This window comes from Ochotona princeps, chromosome 10 (assembly GCF_030435755.1).
Source record: "Ochotona princeps isolate mOchPri1 chromosome 10, mOchPri1.hap1, whole genome shotgun sequence".
NCBI classification, from domain to species: Eukaryota; Metazoa; Chordata; class Mammalia; order Lagomorpha; family Ochotonidae; genus Ochotona; species Ochotona princeps.
The window spans coordinates 31,870,530-31,889,803 of NC_080841.1; the positions used below are offsets into that span (position 1 = coordinate 31,870,530).

The 19,274-nt window shown below is 53.6% G+C and overlaps 2 protein-coding genes across 5 annotated transcripts in view; one reads left to right on the forward strand and one right to left on the reverse strand.

Moving 5' to 3' along the window:
• Window positions 1-13,787, forward strand: part of EPHX1 (epoxide hydrolase 1) — a 28,436-nt gene extending 14,649 nt beyond the window's left edge. For both annotated transcript variants that reach the window (XM_004578604.3, XM_012930516.2), the window contains exons 3-9: window positions 844-1,024; window positions 6,817-7,044; window positions 7,527-7,656; window positions 8,164-8,372; window positions 10,282-10,390; window positions 12,461-12,586; window positions 13,431-13,787. In XM_004578604.3, coding sequence (XP_004578661.2) covers window positions 844-1,024; window positions 6,817-7,044; window positions 7,527-7,656; window positions 8,164-8,372; window positions 10,282-10,390; window positions 12,461-12,586; window positions 13,431-13,632 — 1,185 coding nt within the window. In that variant the 3' untranslated portion in view covers window positions 13,633-13,787. The remainder of the gene's footprint in view (window positions 1-843; window positions 1,025-6,816; window positions 7,045-7,526; window positions 7,657-8,163; window positions 8,373-10,281; window positions 10,391-12,460; window positions 12,587-13,430) is intronic.
• Window positions 13,788-14,054: 267 nt separating this feature from the next.
• Window positions 14,055-19,274, reverse strand: part of TMEM63A (transmembrane protein 63A) — a 34,004-nt gene continuing 28,784 nt past the window's right edge. For all 3 annotated transcript variants that reach the window (XM_004578896.2, XM_058669259.1, XM_058669258.1), the window contains 6 exons: window positions 19,141-19,246; window positions 17,294-17,461; window positions 16,531-16,646; window positions 15,999-16,061; window positions 14,752-14,904; window positions 14,055-14,393 (listed from right to left, as the gene is read on the reverse strand). In XM_004578896.2, coding sequence (XP_004578953.2) covers window positions 14,758-14,904; window positions 15,999-16,061; window positions 16,531-16,646; window positions 17,294-17,461; window positions 19,141-19,246 — 600 coding nt within the window. In that variant the 3' untranslated portion in view covers window positions 14,055-14,393; window positions 14,752-14,757. The remainder of the gene's footprint in view (window positions 14,394-14,751; window positions 14,905-15,998; window positions 16,062-16,530; window positions 16,647-17,293; window positions 17,462-19,140; window positions 19,247-19,274) is intronic.

A 19,274-nucleotide genomic window follows, 5' to 3' on the forward strand; every position in this document is an offset into this window, starting at 1 on the left:
AAGACTCAAACCAGTACCTAAATGGATACTGGTGTTGCAGGATACGGATTAATGCACAGTGCCACAGTATCAGCCCCCAGCTGACCCTTGTTTCATAGGAGACTTGGCAAGTTAAAGTTGAGTGGTGTGCAGGCATTTAAAAACAGAAAAGGTAGACGATCTTCAGACTACTGAAGATGCCGACATCAGAGTACCTACTTTCCATAGTTGACTCCAGGCTCCTGCTAATGCAGGCCCTGGGAGGCAGCAGTGGCTGCTCCGACCAGCAGAGCCAGTAACATGGACAGGGAGAGGGTCTGGAGATGAAGCGCCGACAGGAGGCCAGTGATGGTAGAAGTTTCTGCGAAGTCTCAGTTTATTGCTCCTTCACCTCTGCTTATATACTCTTCCCCGCACATCCTCTTAGCAGGATATTGGATACAGATGAGTCCAATTAGTCTAGGTGTTCTTAGCCACAAGCTCAGTTCCTGTTCCCGCCCAGACCAACAAGCACTAACCAACTCCTTAGCCCACAACAAGTGGCAGTTCAAGTCTTTCGGTCCCTGCCATCCCTGTGGGAAAACCTGGATTGAGTTCCTAGTTACCAGTTTCAGCCCTGGCCCAAACCCTGCCATTGTGCCCTTGTGAGTAAATCAGTGAGTGGAAACTCTCTCTTTCTCTCTCTCTGCCTCTCCATATTAAAAAAAAATTATTTGAAAGTGAGCCTGCAGTCTACAATGAGACATCCTCGTGCTTTAGGAGTGGCAAGTGATGTGGGCCAGTTTGGGCTGCTGGATGCTGTGCCTACTCTTGCACTCCACCCCACCCACCCCTCTCCCCTTGGGGTCCTGCCTTTTGCTCCAGGACTTACACCAGAGGATCGACAGGATCCGCTTGACCCCGCCATTGGAGGACAGTCGCTTCCACTACGGCTTCAACTCCAACTACCTGAAGAAGGTCCTATCCTACTGGAGGAACGAGTTTGACTGGAAGAAGCAGGTGGAGATTCTCAACTCGTACCCTCACTTCAAGACCAAGATCGAAGGTAGGTGTCCAAAACCCCAGCCGAGGGTGGGGGACACACGCCCTGGCACAGCCTTCCAGTGTGATGGGACCCAGAGTCAGACAAAGCTGGGAGGCCCCCAGAGTTCACTACAGGTCACTGGCATGTGTTTGTAAGCTGTGACTCAGAGTGGTGCTAAGTCCCCACAAAGCCCAGAGACTTGGGAGCTGCAAGGAAAAATAGGAAAAATCTCAACGCCAAAGAAATACAGACTCTAGTTCTACGATACGGCAGTCCATGGGAGGAAAGAGAGGGAGATTTGGCCTTGGCTGTGGCCTTGGTTGGTTCAGCTCTGCTCAGAGGTTTGGAGGCTGCGACACTAGGACTTGGAGGAGAAATTGCGCTGGCAGTCAGCAGCTTTCAGCCTCATGTCCCAGTTGTCCCAGGTGGTCGTGCAATACTTCTGGGCAGGGAAGGTGACCTCAGTATCATTGAGAATGAGTTTATAGTCTCCTTAGTGGAAAGCCTGTTTTTGTTTTTGTTTTTTTTTTGTTTTATAGAGTTGTCATATCTCTTTTTCATATCTTTTATTTATTTTTATTGGAAAGTCAGAGGAGAGGAGAGACAGAGAAGAATATCTTCTGTCTGCTAATTCACTCCCCAGGCTGCTGCAGTGACCAGAGCTAAGCCGATTTGAAGCCAGAAGCCTGGAGCCTCTTTTGGGTCTCCCACATGGGTGCAGGGTCCCAAGGCTTTGGGCCATCCTTCACTGCTTTCCCAGGCCACAAGCAGGGAACTGGATGGGAAGTGGGGCTGCTGGGATTAGAACTGGTGCCCATATGTGATCCCAGTGTGTTCAAGGCAAGGACTTTAGCTGCTAGGCTACCATGCCAGGCCCTGTTTTTGTTATTGTTGTTGTTTGTTGTTTTTGTTTGTTTTTAAAAGATTTATTTATTTTACTTGAAAGAGAGAGCACAAGCTTTCATCCACTGGTTTATTTTCCAAATGGCTACAACAGCCGGAGTTGTGCTGGTACAAAACTGGGAGCCAGAAGCTTCTTCTAGGTCCCCCACATGGGTGCAGAGGCCCAGGACCTTGGGCTATCCTCAGCTGCTTTCCCAGAAACATGAACAGGGAGCTGGATCAGAAGTGGAGCATTTGGGATTCTAACCAGTGCCTGTTTGGGATGTCAGTGCCATAGATGGACTAGCCTGCTATGTCATCAGACTGCCCTCTGGAAAACTACTTTTTAACCCTTGAAGCTCTTAAAAATGAGACATGGAAATGTTGTAAGAAAATCAAAAGTCATGCCTGACACAGTGACTCAATTGGCTAAATCTTCCCTTACAAGTGCCAGGATCCCATAGTGGAACCGGTTCATGTCCCGGCTGCCCCAATTCCCATCCAGCTCCCTGCTTGTGACCCAGGAAAGCAGAAGATGATGCTTCTTGGGACCCTGTACCACATAGAAAGCCCAGAAGGAAAAGCTACTAGCTTCGATCAGCTCAGCTCCGGCTATTGTCCCCATTCGGGGAATGAACCAGCTATATCCTTCTCTCTGTAAATTGCCTTTCCAAAAAAAATAATAAATAAATCTTTCTTAAAAAAGTCAAACTCATACTGTTGATTTCTAAATTTTAAAAAAAATTTTTAATTGTAGAATACATGCAATATAAAGCCATCACAGCCTTTTTTAGGTGTACAGTTCCCTGGCGCTAAGTACCTTCACATTGTTGTATAACCATCATCACTGTCACCAGAACTTTTTTCCCTTCCATTACTAAAACCCACTAAGCACGATTCCCACCACCCACCCCCGTAGCCCTTGGCAACCACTGTGCTGGCTCTGTGAGTGCATTTCCCTAATGATGAGTAACGCCAAGCATGTTTTCATATGCTTTTTGGCCATTCGTGTTCCTTTTTTGGAAAACTATCTGTTCAAATCTTTTGTCCATATTTGTGTCTTTTTTAAAAATTTATTTATGTATTTGAAAGGCAGAGTTACAGAGAAACCGAGATCTTCCATCTGCTAGTTAAGTCCCCAAATAGCTGCAACAGCTAAGGCCGGCCAGGGCAAAGCCAGGAGCTTCCTCCAGTTTTCCCAGAGGCATACAGCATTTGGGCCATCCTTTGCTGCTTTCCCAGGTGCATTAGTGGGGATCTGGATTGGAAGTGGAGCAGCTGAGACTCAAACTAGTACCCATATGGCATTGCCAGTGTCCCAGGTGGCAGCTTAACCTACCATGGTGTAGCACCGGCCCCAGAAGAAATGAAGGCTCTGCACTCCAGCTGGTGGCAGCCCCTTCCTTATGATGCCTGGTCATGTAATGGTGCAATGACAGTTCCAACGTCAGAAGGTAGGGGGGAACCCAACCCAGCCTGGAGTAACCTAGCCAGCCAGTGACCTTGTCCTCAGACGCTGGGAGGCTGGGTCCATGGGGGCACCTGGTGAGCGGAAGGCTAAGTAGACTCCTGGAGCTGGCGCCCTTGCTGGAGCTAGTCCAGAGACAAGGCTGGCGTGCTGGGCTGACCACATTGGACCCCTTGTGACTGCCCTGCACTGGATCTTGGTGTCTTCTGTTAGCCTTGCAGGGGTCACTGCAGGTTGTTGCGAGTTGTTTCCAGAGGCTTCCTCTGGCATGGCTCCTTCTTAGCCATGCCTCAGCTACTCTGTGTCCATCCAGCAGGTGTTGACAGGGCAGTTCCTGTCCCCGTGCCGTTTTCTGCAGCCAGGGACACACAGGACAGGACCCTCCTTTGACAGCTTCTAGGTTCCTCGAGGGCACCGGGAGAGGAAGTAGGCTGAGGAACCTTGTGAGTCTTTTTTTTTTTTTTTTAAGGAAGATTTATTTATTTGAAAGCTAGAGTTACAGAGAGGGAGACCTTCCATTTGTTTGGTTCACTCCCCAAATGACCAAATGGTTGGGGCTGGACCAGGTTGCAGCCAGGAACCTGGAACTCCACCTGGGTTTCTTGGATACCATCAGCCTAACTGCTTTGACTGCCTTCTGCTACGTTAGCAGGTGCATTTGCAGGGAGCGGGATGGGAAGTGGAGAATCAAGGGCTCAAACTGGCATTCCTATGGGGTGCCACATCACAGCTGGTGCCTTAACCTACCACCCCAGCTCCACAGTGCTGGTCCTGTTCCCCACATTCTTCAAGCATGAGGGAAAATGCAGAGGCATATGTGGGAAAGTGGGTCCAAGCAAGAAGGAACAGATACTCAGAGTCAAAGGCAAGATGTTGGGCAAAGAAGGCTCCTTGTTGGAAACTGGAAGCTTGGACCATCTTACCCCCAATCCACCCAGCATCCCCCAGGATGGCAGGGGTTTATAGCACAGGTGCTTCATGGGAGGCCGTCTCTGGTATGTGTTCCTCAGGAACAGTAGCCTACTGTGACCTAACCCACCTACAGTTCTGGGGCACTCCCCAAGGTTGGCTCCCTAGTTCTTGTCCTGGCCTGGTACAAGGGGTGCTTCCACTGGGCCTGGGTCTTTTGTCCTCTGCCCTGCCCCCACTATGCCTCCATTCCCCAGCCTGAGGTCAGTCCCAGGAGGCCCCTTCTGTTTTCCTCCATTTGCTCCCAACTTCCTCCCTCATCTTGGATGCTGCCAGGGGCCTCACTTTGCCTGCCCTGACCCCTGTGTTCCCACTGTTTATCACGCAACCTGATACCCTGCCCCCAAGGAGGAACTTGTGCCTGGTTCTAGGTAGCCAGAGGTGAGGGGACCAGGACACCCTGCAGTCTCCCTGAGTGTTCACAGCACTGCCCTTTTTCCTATACCCCAGCTTGGGCCCTCTGGCTGAGATGCTTCCCACCCATACTGTCCCCATGCCACCTCCTGGGCCCAGTGCTACCTCCCTGGGCACAGCTCAGCTGCTGCGTTCTGACCCCACAGCTCTATCTTGGCATCCTGTAGTCTGTATCGACCTATGGGGGACTACAGAGGAACCCTATGGCTTTGAAAAAGTTTTACTTGAGATATGCAGAATTCAGAAGGCAGAGCAAGGGAGTTCAGGGACAAGGAAGTCTCACCCTCGCACTCCCCCTAGAGATGCCCACATGAGTAAAAGAGTGCGTGTTTCCTAAGTGGAAACTTGATGTAGTAGAATTTTAATTAAGAAAACCATCTTGCATCATGCACTAGATTCTGAAAGAGATAAGATTACCGACTTAAAAAAAAAAAAAAAACTTTAGAATGGGAATAAATTTAGCAACATGGAAGGACACCCAGGGTACATTGTTAAGTGACCAAAAAAAAGTCAGAATTGGATGAATGTAGGGTTCTATTTTGGTTCAAAGAAGGTTCTGTTTTCTTTAGAGCTTTTGCAAGTATGAATTATCACAGCTAAAAGGAGTTGAAAGAGACAACACAGCTGATGTCAGGTGGTGTCCCGAATGGGATTGTGGGGCATGAAAGGGTCTCTAGGTTAACACTGAGGCAGTCTGAGAGGTGCACACTGACTGGGTCCCGGGGTGTCAGTCAGCCTTGAAAAGGGGAGGAACCCACGGTGGACTGTGGCATGCTCCACCTTGAGGATGCATCTTGGTGGGTAGGCGCTGTGGGCCACTGCCTGTGTGCGGCAGTCAGCACGGCTCCCATGCCAGCCTCCCACTAACAAGAGACCTTGGGCATCAGTAGAGAGGCTCTTGCCATTAGCTTCCTGCTGCCCATGTCAGGGACCCAGGTTGAATCGTTGGCTCGTGGTTTTAGCCCTTGCCAGTGTTACTGCTGGCATGTGGACAGCAAACCAGCAGATGGTTCACTACTCTGCCACCCTCTGTCATGAGTAAAATAATGTTTACAGTTCTTCATCACTGGGCACTCATGGACATCATGAGTGAAAATTCATGTTTGTTGGTTATAGGAAAATCACACAGTACATGTAACATGAAGAACAGAAAACACTTGATTCTGCTCCTCAGGCAAACTGCCTCTTTTTTTTTTTAATATTTTCTGGCTTATTTTTCAGACTCCTATAATTCATACACACCTTATAAACATGCTTTCATGACTGTGATACTCAGTCATGCAATGGACATGACTTGGTAATTTTGCCACCTACTGTCTGTTGGACTACTTTTTAAAAAATATTTTGTGGGTTTTTATTTATCTGTATTTTTTTGAAAGGCAGAGTGATAAGAGAAGAGAGAGAGCTTCCACCTGTTTACTCTCAGTGGTCTCAACAGCCGAGGCTGATCCAGGTTGAAGCCAGGATTGGGAACTTCATCCGGGTCCCGAGTCCATGGGTCAGCATCTGCTGCTTTCCTGGCACGTTTGCAGGGAGCTGGATCAGAAGCCTGAGGGTAGCGGGGCTGGAACCAGCCAGTGCAGCACGGGATGCAAACATCCCAAACAGTGACTTAGCCTGGTACCTCCCCTACCACCCCCCCGCCCCCCGTGCCTGAGATGTTTGCTGTGTTAAGTAAAATACACATGCACACTGTCATTCTGAATGACCATATTGTATTCTCAGACCCTGCTAAGCTGTAATCTGATGACTCAACTTTTAAATGGTTAGATAAGTGTCCGTGGAACCTTGCTGTGGGCCAGGAGTTGTCTGGACCCTGGGTACGCAGACCCGCTCACATGGGCTGGCCCTGTCCTTCTGCTGTGACCAGGAGGTGGTCCCCATGAGGGCCAAGTGAAGATGTCATGTAGCTAGACTGCAGTGACCACTCGATTACCACTGTGCTTAGCTCCACCAGAGGTGGGCATCACTGTGCACACTCTGGGGACACAAGGGGGTGCAGGGCCTGGCCCCTGTGTCCGACCTCCCAGGTGTTCCTTGCCTTCACCTCCCCCTCTCCCACCTGTGCTCTGTTCCCCAGGACTGGACATCCACTTCATCCATGTGAAGCCCCCGCAGCTGTCCTCCAGCCGGACTCCTAAGCCCTTGCTGATGGTGCACGGCTGGCCCGGCTCCTTCTTCGAGTTTTATAAGATCATCCCACTGCTGACCAACCCCAAGAGCCATGGCCTAAGCGATGAGCACATTTTTGAAGTCATCTGCCCTTCCATTCCAGGCTACAGCTTCTCAGAGGCACCCTCCAAGAAGGGTATGGGGGTGCTGCAGGAGCCTGCCGGACCCACACTGTCCTCAGCCATGATCTGCCAGGCTTTCCCACTGGGCTATGCTTCCTGAAGAAGGGTCTGGGTGGGGGGCATCTGAGGGGCAGATTCAGGGGGCAATGATGGGTTTTGCATCTCAAGGGAGTGGACAGAGCAATAGCCTGCCCTGTCGGGCACTGCCCAGCTCCCACGCTCTGTCTCCATGAATCCCTTCTTGGGGATTCCTGACTGGGCCCTAGGCTGCCCCAGCCCAAACCCCCCCCCCCATGCCATATGGGTCCTCAGACACCTCCATGGATTAGCTTGAGCCTATTAGTACACATGTGCCCCCTCAGCCATGACAGGTGCTGGCTCCTTGCCTCCTGGGAGCTGCTGTTGCCCCAGTCTCAGGTGGGGAGTGGTCAGAGGAATCCCACAGAAGGACCAAGGAGTCCCCTGCCTGTGACTCAGTTCTCCTCTTGGCCACCAGGCTTCAACTCAGTGAGCACTGCCAGGATCTTCTACAAGCTCATGCAGCGCCTGGGCTTCCAGGAGTTCTACATCCAGGGCGGGGACTGGGGGGCCCTGATTTGCACGAACATTGCCCAGCTTGTGCCCAGGTAAGGCCACCGCAGGGGCAGGGGTGACAGATGTGCATGTGCACAGCCTTGGAGAGGATCTATGTGCAGGATGCAGGCACCTCCCTGGGGCACAGGGACCCACCTGGGTGCAGAGCCTTGCCAGGGGCCAGCCAGGAAGGGGTGCTGTGGGCCTAAGGAGGAGGAACGGTCCCCATCATTCTGCTGGGTTTGGGGTGCATTGTCTCTCTCTCTTGGGCGTAACTCAGAGTTAGTGACTCCTGGGCCAGGTAATCGGAGGGGGTAATAGGAGGAGGTGGCTGGACATTAGACCTTCTTGATGGGCCAAAGCTGGGAAAACCCCAACCAGAATTTTCCAGAAACTCCATATTCCACTCCTAGTCCCTGTCCAGTGATTCCTGCATCCATCCCAGGAGCAGGTGCTAGAGGAGGCTGGCACTGTGCTCCTCCCCCTTGGCTGGCTTTCCTCCTGCCTCCCCCTGCCCCCGCCACCAGCTCAGGCTCACCCGGCCCCCTCTCTGCCCCCAGCCACGTGAAAGGACTGCACTTGAACATGGCCCTGGTGCTAAGAAATAAATACACGCTGACACTTCCCCTGGGACAGCGTGTCGCCGCCCTCTTTGGCTGCACTGAGAGGGATATAGAGCTGCTGTTCCCCTTCAAGGAGAAGGTGTTCTACAGCTTGATGAGAGAGAGTGGCTACATGCACATCCAGAGCACCAAGCCGGACACTGTGGGTGAGTGCTCCTGCCCAGCCGGGGTCTCCACTGGGTGGACAGAGACTCCCACCTCCCTGTGGGGCACTGTGCATCGGGGAGATGGCTCGCAAGGAATGCAGAGTTGTTTGGGCCCCTAGCTGCACTGTCCCATACAGGCAAGTCCCACGTGGTTGTCACGTTCCCAGGCCGGTCCTGCCAAGTCTGTTGAGCTGATTGAGAGTTCGCAGCAACTCTGACCCCTGAGCTCAAGTCCAGTCTAGGAAGCGGAGGGGAAGGAAAAAGGAGGAAATGGCAGGGCACAAGAGGAAGCCCCAGGCTTGGCAGCTCTGGACCCTGGGGGAGGGGAATGCAGTGAGGTAGAACCCAGGTACCACTTGTACCACAAAGGTCATGGTTAAGGATAAGTCACAAAAAGGAGGTGCCATTCCGGCCTCCCTTCCCCCCTCCCCTTCCCCTTCCCCTCCACCCTGTTCCTTCCCCGCTGGAATAAACCTAAGATAAAAAAAAAAAAAAGGAGGTGCCAGAGAAGCAGGTGTGTGTGCCCTAGAGTTGAAGAGACCCTTGCCTCATATCATACTGGGATTGGGACCTGGCTCAGCTCCTGACTCCCATTCCCAACAAATACAGCCCTTGGGAGACAGAGAAGGCTCCCTGCTGCCCCCATGGGAGACAAGCCAAATGCCATCGCAGGCATTTAGGTGTGAACCAGTGGGTGGGGGCGTTGTCAAATCCTGATTCTCATACAATGTAAAATTCAATTGCCAAATATTTTATTTATCTCATAAAGGAGGTAGTAGTAGTAGTTCAAAAGATGATCAGGAACACAGAATTTATTTATTTATTTATTTAAAAGGTAGAATTAGGGAAAGACAGAAGATCTCCTGTCTGCTGGTTTAATTCCCAAATGGCAGCAAAGCTGGGAGCTGGTCCGAAGCCAGGAGCCAGAACTCCTGCCAGGTCTCCACAGACATGAGCCATCCTCCACTGCTTTCTCAGGCGCATTACCAGGAAGCTAGGTCAAAGGTGGAGTGGCCAGGTCTTGAACCAGCACCCATGCTGGTAACTGTAGGCAGTGGCTTTACTTGCTATGTCACAGTGTCTGTCCCACAGAACAGATTTTCTAGGAGATACAAAACTTGTTAAAACCCAGAGCAATAATCAGTGAAATCTCCATGTAACAAGGTTCATTTGTCTTCGTGAATAAAAGCATCTGTACCCTGTCAGTTACCTGTCAGTAACTCACCCAGCTATAAAACAGCTCAGAGATTGGGGACAGTATCCACCTCCCTCTACAGAATCAGATACCTGCGTGGCTCCCAGAATTCCATTTGTAGTATGGGCAGCACTCACGTGGCCCATTTCCAAGGCTTTTATGGCGGTCTCATTCATGTGATCATAATAGTTTATCAAGCCATTTTTCCCTTTGCTTATCAAATGCGTCAGAAAATGCAAACAGCATAAAATGCAAAGGACAGTCACCCGTAACTACCCCACTTTTCCCAGCTTTCCAAAGAGCCTGCTAACACCTTGGCTGATGGGTTTTCGCAGGGTCTGCCCCCATGGCAGGTGAAAGGCTGGTGTCCCAGGCACTGTACCCCACCCCCACAAGCAGCACCACCCTCCTGCCTCCAGACCCCATCCATGCATGGGACCTGGAGTCTAGCATCTCTCACTCAGTGTCACATCTGTGACCTACCACTCAAATCAGTGTGGATCTCTAAGCAACCCCTGGTTTGGCCTCAGAAGCTGTTTCTCAGTTCCACTCATCAAGCGAACCATAGCCACAGGCCCCTCAGCCTGAAGGACAGGGTAGGGCAGGTGCCAGGAAGCCTCATGGGTCAGATGAGGATGCTAGGTCAAAGGTTACCCAGGGGCCAGTCCCCAGGTACCCAGACCTAAGTCTGTCCCTTGCTGCTCCCCGCACCAGGCTGTGCACTGAATGACTCCCCCGTGGGTCTGGCCGCGTACATCCTAGAGAAGTTTTCCACCTGGACCAATTCAGAGTTCCGGGACCTGGAGGACGGAGGCCTGGAGAGGTGAGTGTGTCTGCCTGAGCTGGTGGGAACCCTGGTCCCTGGCAACCACCTTCCTCACACCTCAGCGGCCTCCTCATCACCAGTGCTATGTGGGGTGGTGAGGCAGCTGCAGCTGTCGCTGGCTGTCGCGCAGGTCCTCACACGCAACCCTGGGTTTTGGTGAGGTAGCATGGAGACTGGCCCAGGCTTCCCCTTGAGGTGATTGTGGTAGGGTGAGACTGCCTGTACCCTGTGGGTTCAGCAGCTGGCTCCCTGCATTGGGGAGTGAGTCCAGGGGGCAAGGAGCACCCCTACGCTGCCAGGGGCAGCCATGTCCTCTCCTGAGCTTGAAAGCCCAGGGACTACATGTTCGTGGGGTTGGTGGAAGTGACCCTAGAGGGTGGCAGGCTGAGAAGTAACCTTGACCTAACTGACCTCCAAGGCCCATTCTCCACCCAATCCCTTCAGGGAGCATCAGGGGTCAGGGCACAGACAGGATGGGGACTCTGCCATGGCTGTGCTCCACTTTGATCACCTACAGCAGGGCCAGGCTGTGGTAAGGGGCCTGGCCTGCTCCTCTCTGAGGTACACAGGAACCTGATGTGAGGTCCCCGGCCACTCCTGCCCCATCCCTAGAAGGCACCTGAAGCTCTGAACAGGGAACAGACACGGCTGTGTCCTGGCATGACCACTGACACAAGCTGATGGTAATGATGGTTCTCGGGCTGTAGTCAGAGATGCCAAGGAGATGGAAGCATTCAGCTGCCTTGGCAAAAGCTGGCTTACGGAATTCATGTTTGTTGTTCGTGGTGACCATAAGGGGTTTTATTGGCAATCCAAACCACATTGGATGAGACATGTGTCACTGCTCCACGTGGCTGGGGATAGAAGCTGAGGCGTGCACAGCCCTAGGCATGCAGAGGCCTTGGGGGCTAACTCAACCTTCCCGCTCCCACGGGACCTGGCGCTGGGCCCAGCCCCTCAGGTCAGCAGATGCTTTGGGAGAACCTAGAGAGCTTCCTGCCAGGTAGTCCTCACTTCCTCCTGGGCCCAAGGCCACCAGCAGTGATCAGCCTCAGGCCAAGTTACTGTGGCCCTAGTCATCAGTCACCTCCTACTTCCCCACATGCAAAACTTGTGCCCCTCTGTCCCCACCCCCCCTCTGTGACAGGACAGCTTGGTCAGTGGCTTACAACCCAGCCTCCCTGCAGGCTCCATGTTCCTCCTCCAGGCAGGCATCCAACCCACAGCATCTTTGGAGCCTCAGCACCTGACCCAGTGTGTTTAATAAATGCATTACCAGTGAGTCGGTAGGACAGCAGTAATCCCTTTAACAGCAGAGAACTTGGCACCAACTTCCTGCCCAAACACACAGGTCCTACACATGGGCCTAGACCTTGAGTAGTGTTAACTTCTGATGTGTCCATGTGTCTTCAAGTGGTGTTGATCCTATTTTCACCATAGGAAAAGCAGAGTAAAACAGCAAGTCCTAGAACGCCTGAGTAAAATGACTGAGATGAGATCCCAGGCCCCCAGTACTCTGCACTCACTGCCTCCAGGAGCTTCAGCAGGTCCAGGCAGCCTCCAGTGAGGCCCCAGTCCCTGTAGCTTATGAACACACTGCAAGGCTCCCAACCCTGGAGAGACCTAGCACCCTGGGGATGGCTTCCTTGGAAGCACCTGCTATGCTAAAGTCAGTTGCAGGTACATGGAGTGTGCAGGCACCTGCTATGCTAAAGTCAGTTGCAGGTACATGGAGTGTGCAGGCACCTGCTATGCTGAAGTCAGTTGCAGGTACATAGAGTGTGCAGTCTGGACCCCACTGCAGTAAGGGAGGGGGTACAGGTGGTAACAGGGCCTGTCTGTGCCCCTTTCAATGTAGAGAGGAATAAACGAACTTACTCCTTTTGGAATCAGCTGTCCTATTCAGGGCCTGCACTGTACTGCCCAGTCCCCAGTCTGGTGAGCTGGTGGTATGACATAAGGGTCAAGGCCCAGTAGGCAGGGGGCCTTGGCCCATGCTCATGGCCCACAAAGGGCCGCCTTGTACTGTGTCCAGCTTGATCAGGACTCTCTGTTCTGCCTTTACAGGAAGTTCTCCCTGCAGGACCTGCTGACCAACATCATGCTATACTGGACCACAGGCTGCATCGTCTCCTCCCAGCGCTACTACAAGGAGAACATGGGCCAGGGCTTCATGAACCAAAAGCATGAGCGGTAAGCCCACCAGGGAGCTGGGGTGTGGCCTGGTGACAAGATAGCTATAGTTCGGCCCGGGTATGCACAGGGGCCCAACACCCCAGCTCTGGCTCAGGGTCCAGTTTTAGTATGGCTCTGGTGGCCCCGAGACTTCAGATCCCAGATAGGGAAGGGAAGACAGCTGGAGCATTGGGGGCTGCCAGCGCACCCCTCCTTAGTTGCCTCCTAGGAAGAACAGGCCCTTTGGGCTGGCCTTGAGAGGCTAAATATTTTCCAAAACAGATTTGAGGGGGCCAGTGTGGTAGTATAGCATGCTGAACTTCAGCCTGAGTTACTGGTATCCTATATGAGCACAGGTTTGAGTCTCCGACTGCTCCACTTCCAGTCTAGCTCCTGCTGATGGCCTGGGGAAACAGAGGAGGCTGACCCATGTCCTGGGTCTCTGCACTGACAAGGGAGAACTGGAAGAAGCTCCTAGGATCCAGCTATTTGGGGAGTGAATTAGCAGATGGAAGATCTCTCTCTCCTCCTCTCTGTAACTGGCTTTCCAGTAAAAAAAAAGTTCTGGCTTTGGAAAGGGAGGTGGACAGAGTTCTCATCTGTCTACTGGCTCACCCCCCATAAGTGGCTACAGGGGCCCAAGGACTTGGCCCACCATGGGCCGTTTTCCCAGGCACATTAGCAGGGAGCTGGATGGGAGGCTAAGCAGCCTGGCACTTGGCCAGGGGATGGAGCACCTCAGCTTGTTAACCTGCTGAGTCACAAGGCCAGCCCCACCTGTACTTCTCTTTATGGCTGAGTGTTGGTAGCTGGACAGACTCAGACCCCACCCTTAAGGCCGTGTGTCGTGTGTCCCTTCCAGGATGAAGGTATATGTGCCCACGGGCTTCGCCGCCTTCCCCTGTGAAATCATGCATTTGCCAGAGAAGTGGGTGAGGTCCAAGTACCCGAAGCTCCTCTCCTACTCGTATATGGCCCGCGGGGGCCACTTCGCCGCCTTCGAGGAGCCCGAGCTGCTGGCACGGGACATCCAGAAGTTCGTGGGGTTGGTGGAACGGCAGTGACGTCCCGGTAATGCACCCTGTCTGGAGGGTTTGCTTCCCCACCACCCCCTGCCAGAGCCCACCTCTCACTGCCACACTCACCACACCACCCCTGGCACATGCTGACACCCGTGGTAACAACATGGCTTTGCTAATAAATGGTTTGAGTTATACCAGTGGCTGGAACCCATTGATGAGCAGGGGTCACAGCCTACAGGCCAGGGCATCAGGGCCCTGCAGGAGATAAGGCCCTGGCTGGCTGTGCTGCCCTAGAAAGGGCACCCCCTCCAGAGGCAGTGGGAGGGGAGGGCTACTAGGGCTCCAAGGGGCTACTGGGCCTGCCTTTGGTGATCACAATCCCCCAGGGCAGCAGACGCCCCCCTCCCCAACTACCCTCCCACCCTGGAGGGGTTAGACCCCCTAGCACTGAGACAGGTGGGATGTCACGTCCAGCCCAGTGGGCACTTTATTAGTGGTCCTCGCTGTCCTTGCCTGCTGCAGAGTGGCCATGGCTCAGCCACAGCATCTATCCCAGGAGACATGATAGAAAAACAGGTCTTCAGGGGGCTGCTGCAGGGGCATACCCCTCCAGCTCCCGCCACATTCTAGCTTGGAGGGGCCGTGGGCCGGCCTCCCATCCAGACCCAGGGTGGCCTGCTGCAGGAGGGGTAACCCGCTGGTTGGGGACCTGCAGAGGTGGAGGCAGTGCTGGGCACTCAGGCTGGGGGCTCCCTTGCTCGTAGGATGCTCCATTGCTCGCATAGTGTCCACCGTACATCAGCCTGGAAGACAAACCCCGACACGTGGCCCCAGCTGCAGAGCTGGCAGCTTGGGCAGGAAGCGGAGCTGGGAATGTGATGAGCCAGGAGGAGAGGGTGCTGTGTGCACTCCCCTCCTAGCTGCTGGGGCCAGGAATGAGGGGTACCAACTACTGCCCATAATGCCCTGCAGGTAGTTCCAGTTCCCTGCCCCACCTCCCCCAAGCCCAGGTACAGAGCCCAGGTCCTACTGGCTCTGCCATTCGTAACAACAGTGGAGCTTAAAACATGGAGTGATGGTGTGAGCTCGGCTAGGGGTGGAGACACCTGCTGTCTCCTCCAGGGCTCCCATGCACGTGGCCCCACCCTGCCTGCCACTCACCCATCCTCAGGCCTCCTGGAAGTCGGCAGGTACACTGTCCGGCCCCGGCAGGGCCCCGCTGATATTGTGGATGGCACCATAGGTCTGCTGCAGCTGCGGGGACAGGGCTGTGGTCTCTGAGGCAAAACTGCCAAGAATCCGGGGCACGTAAGGCTGTGGACAGGAGGGGAGTCAGCTCCCAGCAGGAGCACGCATGCAAGGCAGTGGCATCAGGGTAGGGGGTCAGGGCCCAAAGAGACCACAAGTACACACTTCGCCAGTCACAAGGACAAAGCAGAAAATACGTCAGATGCCGTAAGACTTGTGAGCCCACTGAGGGAGCAGGGCAGAGCAGTTTGCTTTGTTTCTCAGGAAACCAACATCCTGGCATAGGGTTGGGGGGTTGGGGAGGGTTGAGGGAGTGTTCTGCTTTCACACAGGAAGTCTGTCTGCACAGGCAGGCAGATTGTGGTGCATGGGACCCGGGATGCTGAGTGGGTCTGTGTGGATGAAGTTTCCTTCTACCCCCAGGCTCAGGCTGCCTACCCTGCACACTGAGCCCACCCCACTCCTCTGCAGACCCAGGCCAAGAATGAGCAGTGCACACCTGCCCTGACCCAGCCACAGGTGGGTCTAGGAAGGGAGCTCTGTGGCTTGTCCCAGGATAGACACGGGGAGGCAGCCCTGGAGAGAACACGGTCCATGACATCAGCCCTGGGCTGTCAGAAAGGCAGTGGTCACAGCTTGGGGACCCCGTGGCTGTCTAATCCAGCCCTTTCTAGAAGCAGGGGGCACCAGAGATGGCAGGAATCCTGGTGTTTTCCAAACAGTGTCTTCCTTTGCAGCAGGTGCACCACATTCATGAAGTCCCGAGGGAAGCCTGTGTGGTGCCCTCACACACCAGCAGGCACAGCGCTGGGGACAAAGCCTCAAACTGCAGGGTCTGCTGACCTGTCTTGGCTTAAGTAACAAACACCCCCACACACAGAACATTCACAGGAGGAGACAGCCAGACCCCTTGGCAGGGCTAATGACCCGTTCCATGACCGAGGCGTTAACAAGCAGAGGGCCCAGGGCTTCGTTCTGGGTACACACACTGGGAGAACTAGCCTGCCATGTGACTAAGGGAATTCTGCCCCAGCAAGAGTTGATCAAAGCACAGTTGCCAGAGCCCATCTGGCTGGAGACAGTTAACAGCCAGAGCAAGGGCAGGCAGCAGACACTGTGGAGAGAAGTGGGGGGAGTTGGGGAGAGTGAGGAAGGCTCACCGTGAATGGTGGGGTCGCACGGGCCTCAGCCTCGCTTCCTTTGTCACTTGCTGGTTCTTCTGTCTGCAGATAACAGCAAAGACTTGGAACAATCAACAAAACTGATCTCCCTAAATGAACAGCCTCCAAACAGACTTAACCTCGAGAATAACAGTACCAGCTGGCACCAGGCTGCCAGCAGCAGCCCATGGTGGCAGGAAAGAGGGGAGGGAGTCGCATCCCACACCTGACCCGTGGCTTCCCTAAGGATAAACTCCAGAAGGTGGCTTCCTGAGCCAAGACACGCAGGTGGCAGAGAATGGGCGGAGCCTCACTGTCGTCCTGGGTCCCAGCAGGCTGTGCGGCAGCAGGTGCTTCTTTTTTTTTTTTTTTTTAATTTTATTTTATTTTTATTACAAAGTCAGACATACTGAGAGCAGGAGAGACAGAGAGGAAGTGGAGCTGCCGGGATTAGAACCAGCGGCCGCATGGGATCAAGGCGAGGACCTTAGTCACTAGGCCACGCCGCGAAGCCCAGCAAGTGCTTCTTTACCTTGTAGTTGAGGGGGCTGAAGTGCTTGAAGCATCCAAAGCAGGTATAGGCCAGGCAGACCAGGATGGTGAGCAGCACCACCAGGAAGGTGAACAGGGTGGCAGGGGCCTTCATACCTGGGGACACAGGGATGCCAGCCTTGGGGGTGGCTGCCACCCATACTCACCCTCCCCGTCCAGAAGGGCTGCGCCTGGTGCACAAACAGTGGATGACAGTGCCCTCCCTTCCCACCCCACCCTCTCAGCCCAGCAGCAGGTGGTGTCTCCACAGCCGGGAGCACACTGTATGTGCCTTCCCATTGTCCCTGCTCTCATCTTAAGACACTGGGGTACCAAGTCAAGGGCATTTTGCCAGCATCCTGGCTGGGATCAGTCTTCTCTAGTCTCAGGGTGCCCAGGGATGGGGGCTCCCCTAGCCTAAGACAGAGTCACGTGTGTCTTAATGCCACCACTCCCAAGGAGCATTCTGGATCAGCTGTTCCATCTCCTCGGGTGCAGTGCCAAGAAAGGGACCATCTCTACCCCTATATCTAGGTGCCATGAGCAGGCCATTCCATGCTAAAGCTCTTCATGGAACCAGCCTGCCCTCTGCTAGGTTTATCATGTTCTGATTAGACACCAATCGGCCCTCCTGCTAGATTACCACATTCTCATTAGACACCCAAGCAGCCTGATTGGAAACCAAGCTGATGCTGTTTAAACAGTGAGGGATCCGACTGGCTGATGTAGGTGTGGGAAAGCCAGGCCAAGAGCCAGGCACTCACCCAGGCGCAGGAAGGAGAAGAAGTAGAGCCAGAAGAGGCACAGGATGGGCGCAGCCAAGGCCTGGTTCACGGCAGCAAAGTGGATCCTCTTCTGCAGCTTGGTGGGAAGGTAGACAAAGTAGAGGTTGTGCCGGTCCACCATGTGTTTCAGCAGGATGTAGATGAGGCCTGAGGAGGAGGGGCAGTGAGCGGGGTCCTCATCAGGCCCCCCACGTGCCTCTGCCCGTTGGTCCTCAGTTTGCACATGGCTAGAGTTGAGTGCTGCCCTACTACATGAACGCAGAAATTTTGCAGGAGGCACATCCTGCTGCTCGGGTCCACCTGCCCCTGTACCCATCATCCCCTTCCCAAGTCTCCTGGGATTCTGAAGCGCCAGGCTCCTCTTGGGAAGCAGGCTGTGTCACATGTGGATGCCCAGCCTCAGTCCTCCCAGACCCCTTCTGAGCCAAATCCCCTGCCCCAGACTCCCACACGCATGGCTGTCAGCCAGCCACTCACAGGCCCCAGTCCAAGGCTGGGACAGGAAGGTATGTGAGGCGTTTTATGCCAGGTTCTTCATTTTAAAATGTTTTGTGTTATTTTCAAGGAATTGTGTGTGTGTGTGTGTGTATGTGTATGTATATATATATATATAATTCAAATCATACAATAGAATGCACAGGTCAAGTAAAGTTTGTCCTAGCCTTAACCCTCAGCTGTCAAGGGTCTACTGGATGCTCTGTTTCTCTAGAGTCTTCCATTAGTCTGCTGGTTCCTGATGTTTTATTTTGGCCGCTAAGACTGCAGCCCTTAAAATGAAACAGTCCCTAAATTCAAATCTTGGCTCTCCTTCCTAACAAATGGATGGGTGAGAAGTCAGTGTGGTCACCCACACGGGGCACTGGCACCTGGTTGGGATGAGAATGCCAGCCTGGGCTTCGACTCTTACACCACCACCACCTTACTGGTTGTTAACAACCAGGAGGGCCTGGCATTGTGGTAGAGAGGGTTAAGCCATTGCCTGCAATGCTAGCATATCAAATGGGCACTAGTTTATATCCCAGCTGCTCCAGTCCCAATCAACTTCCCTGCTAATGCATCGGGGAAAGCAACAGCAGATGGCCCAAGTGCTTGGGCCCCTGCACTATCATACGGGAGACCTGGAAGAAGCAGCTGACTTTGGCTAGCCCCGGCCCTGGGGCAGCTATTTGGGGAATAAACCAGCAGATGGAAGATCAATCTCTCCTTTTTCTCTGTAACTCTTTCTCAATAGCTCTTAAAAAAAATACAACCTAGAACAATGCAGTCACCTGGCACAGAACCTCAGGCAGGCACATAGGAGGAATGCAGTGAAATTGGTGTCGCATGTGGTTCCCAGCAGCCTGTGGTTCCCAGCAGCTTGTGGTTCCCAGCAGCTTGTGGTTCTGTTGGCTACAAGAGGCCCACTGGGGACCTGGTGTGGTCGCCTAGTGACTAAAGTCCTCATTTTGCATACACTGGATCCCATATTGGTCCAGTTCGTATCCCGGCTGCTCTGCTTCCCATCCAGCTCCCTGCTTGTGGCCTGGGAAAGCAGTCGAGGACGGCCCAAAGCCTTGGGACCCTGCACCTAAATGGGAGACCCGGAAGAAGCCCCTGGCTTCAGCTAGGCTCAGCTCTGGCTGTTGCGGCCACTTGTTAACCAGTGAAGGGAAGATCTTTTTTTCTGTCTCTCCTCTCTTTATATCTGACTTTGCAATAAAAAAAAAAAATACATTTTTTAAAAGAGATCCACTGGCTTGAGGGCTCCCTAATGTCCAGGTGGCAACTCTCCTAGGGGTAGTGTGGGGGCCAGCTGAAGTCAGCCACCCGGCTCCACACCCACTCACCAAACGGCACGATGATGGGGCAGGTGATGCTGTAGGCCATGATGACGGTGAAGACACACAGCATCCATGCGTACATGGCTCCAAATTCGTACTCGGATGCCTGGTTCTGGGGGCAGAAGTGGGGGTGACACAGG